The 3,000-nt window shown below is 37.0% G+C and overlaps 1 protein-coding gene across 1 annotated transcript in view; it reads right to left on the reverse strand.

The window, feature by feature from the left end:
- LOC21388423 overlaps positions 1-2,173 on the reverse strand; it is an 8,172-nt gene extending 5,999 nt beyond the window's left edge. Inside the window, exons 1-2 of the mRNA XM_024175508.1 lie at positions 1,645-2,173; positions 5-224 (exon numbers count right to left, since the gene is read on the reverse strand). Of these exons, the coding sequence (XP_024031276.1) occupies positions 5-224; positions 1,645-1,773 (349 nt within the window). The 5' untranslated portion in view covers positions 1,774-2,173. The remainder of the gene's footprint in view (positions 1-4; positions 225-1,644) is intronic.
- Positions 2,174-3,000: the final 827 nt, after the last annotated feature.

Genomic DNA, 3,000 nt, shown 5'->3' on the forward strand with positions numbered 1-3,000 from the left:
GGAATCTCATCCTTATGGAAGGAATAGAAAATTTCATTCGGTGCAGCATCCAACAGGATGCCTTTACCGAGCTTTACTTCAGCAGGTCGATAAAGCCAATTTACACCTAACTTCAACTTATTCTCTTTGCCTGTTGTTATCCAATGAATTATTCCAATGAAAGGTGGAGAATCTTGAGGAGGTTTAAACAGAGCACAATCACCAATATTGATCTTGCGTCCGTCCTACATAAAAAGGAAAAAATAAGAAAGAGGAAATTACTTATTTGTTATCTTAGAATATGCAATAAATGAGGTAAAAAGATTCCATTAAAATAAATAAATAAAAATATAAAAAATCTGGGTATCAATTAAAAATTAACCACCAATATTTAGGTTGCTAAATATCAGATGGTCTGTGATCCAAGATGAGCTCCTTTAAAAAGTTTTCCTTTTTCTCATAACAAGGGATGTAATACAGTCCTTTCAGGCACACACTCGGTACCATTTGTAATTCTATCATGTATTCTTACGCCAAATCAAGCAGACGTTCTCATTATTACAACTTACTGATGTTTGATGACAAAAAGCTATAAACTATAGTACACGATTGTTTCACTGATCATTAAAATATGCAAGAATCTCTTTTTCTTGCCTATATAATAAGAGCAATTTTTTTCCAGTTTTCACAGCCTTAGCTACTCCCTCCACTATTTTAAGCCAGTCTCAGCGAATCCTAGTCATAACCAAGACTCTTATACTCTGTAGAATCAAAGAAAATGCTCGCACTCTAAATTTCTATCACCCCACAACCCAGACTTTCCATTTGAAAGGTAGTCCAAGGGACAGAAAACGATGAAAGCGTGATTGAGGACGGAGAGGAAAACAAAAAAGGGAAAACCTCTTTGTAAGGAAGTAAAATAACATAAAAAAAGAAAAAGACTTCTCAAGAAATCCAACGTAATCAATCTCGTGAATTTTATATGAGAAGTCAGAATTAATAGCTCATTAGATTACTCATAATTCCCATGACAATTGTCACTTAGAAAATCTAACAGGCTATTCTCAAGATTAATAGCTAGTCGGTCCCAAGTAAACCTCCTTTTGGACACAAGTAAAAAAAAGGGGTGGGTTCTAAATTCTAATCTTCCTTTTGGACACAAGTTTAGATTATAGTTTTACAATAGGATGAAACACATCCAAAGGGAACGTCTAAAGCCTCTGGAACTTCTTATGGACAGCTGAAATGAAAATTATCCCTATAAAGACTAGCTACTCTAATACTGATTCTACCATTTTCCGACTTTGTTCGGTGAACAGACCATTTGTTATACCCACTTTCCATCTCCGTCTCTCTACACCTAAATTCGCTCGGATTTCCCAAATTGGCTCCATTTCCTTATCTCCATTACCAACTACCAGCAAGCGAAAAAATCATCATTATTTTCCCCAAAATCAGGTTCGTTTCTTCAATTCAACTTCTTCCAATCCAAAATAAACAAGCTTTACGATGAAATAAATCCTAAATTACGCAACCCAAAACCTTATATCCGCCGGAGAACCACAAAACCTCGAAGCACAACGGAAAAACACCAAAAACTACCACATAGAAAAGGAAAACCCACCCAGGAACAACGAACGAAAAAAGGGAAAAACAAAATCAAACCTTGTAAAACGAATTTGGTGAAGACGAAGACGTCGAAGAAGAACCGTCGGCCGCGACGACTACACGCGTGGGGACAGTCCACATGTGCCGACTCCGTTTCCTTTCCTCACCTCCCCTCCTCCCATGCATAGCCTTGCATTTTCCCCAATTCCCGCCTCGATCGCGCCCTCAATCTCAACGAGAACCATCAATCCCAACCCTAATTTCCCCCTCCCACCTAAACCCCCACGAAAATCATCAGCCTTTCGAACGATTTCTCCAATTTCAGAACTCCCGCTGCAAAACCCTAGATCGATTGATCGAATCGGAAACAGGAAACCCTAGGCCCCTTAGCTCCGACGAATTTCGCCAAAAGCAAAACCCTAATTCCAACACGATTCCTTCACCACCGCCGAACAATCAATCCAATCCGTCGCTCAGATCCAATTGAGAGGTTCAGATTGCGAGCCGCCTTTCGATCCAACTGTGTCGAAGAGTGAGAAAAGGAGAGAGAAAGAGGGAATTTAGAGAGAGAAAATGAAGAGAGAGAGAGAGAGAGAGACGGCAAAAAAAAAAAGGAAAGGTGTACTTGGTACTTGGAAGAGAGGGCAGGGTTCGGGCAGGCGGGCAGATCGGGCAGCCTAGAGAGAATGATAGGACCACCCCTAGGTGACACTCCAGAAGATGTGTGTGTTATTTTATTATTTTATTTTTTTATGTTTAAAGAATGTGTGACTGGACTTTGGTATCGAAGTGGCTGTGTTGACTCATCAGAGGATGTTTGACTTTTGATGTTGCAAAGTGTAAGTGAGACTCAGAGAGATAGGACTTGAGGAGTCTCATATTTCAAGGCCAGAAATAAAATAGATTTCCAAGCATATATGATATGATTTTTTTGGTGGTAAATTCCATATGATGTGATTGCTCTTTAAAATTTTTTTTTATTTTATACCTCTCATTATTTTAAATCATCCTCAAATTAAGCTGGAATGTTTTTTAGACGTTAAATTTGATAAAGTTTATACCTTTTTGTAGATCTCTTTCATGAAATAATAATATAGTTATCTTCGATAATAGCAACTTATATGGTAACATATAAGTAACCGTAATCTTTAATTCATTAAGAAGACTCTCCCAAAAAAAATTTTAATGAATTGTTTTTTACTTGTATACATGATGAAGCCGCATTACTTTAAGTGGGAGGTATATGCCCCCACTTAGAATCAAAAAAGAATTATTGTTTTTAAGAATTTTAATAATTCAAAAAATTAATTTATCCATAGTTAATAAAGAAATTTATATAAAATTCCCACATAATAGAATTCTAACTACATCTAATTTGTGTCTCTTGTATTTTATGTTGTGCACTTGCTGATA

This window comes from Morus notabilis, unplaced genomic scaffold, assembly GCF_000414095.1.
Source record: "Morus notabilis unplaced genomic scaffold, ASM41409v2 Scaffold32, whole genome shotgun sequence".
NCBI lineage: Eukaryota > Viridiplantae > Streptophyta > Magnoliopsida > Rosales > Moraceae > Morus > Morus notabilis.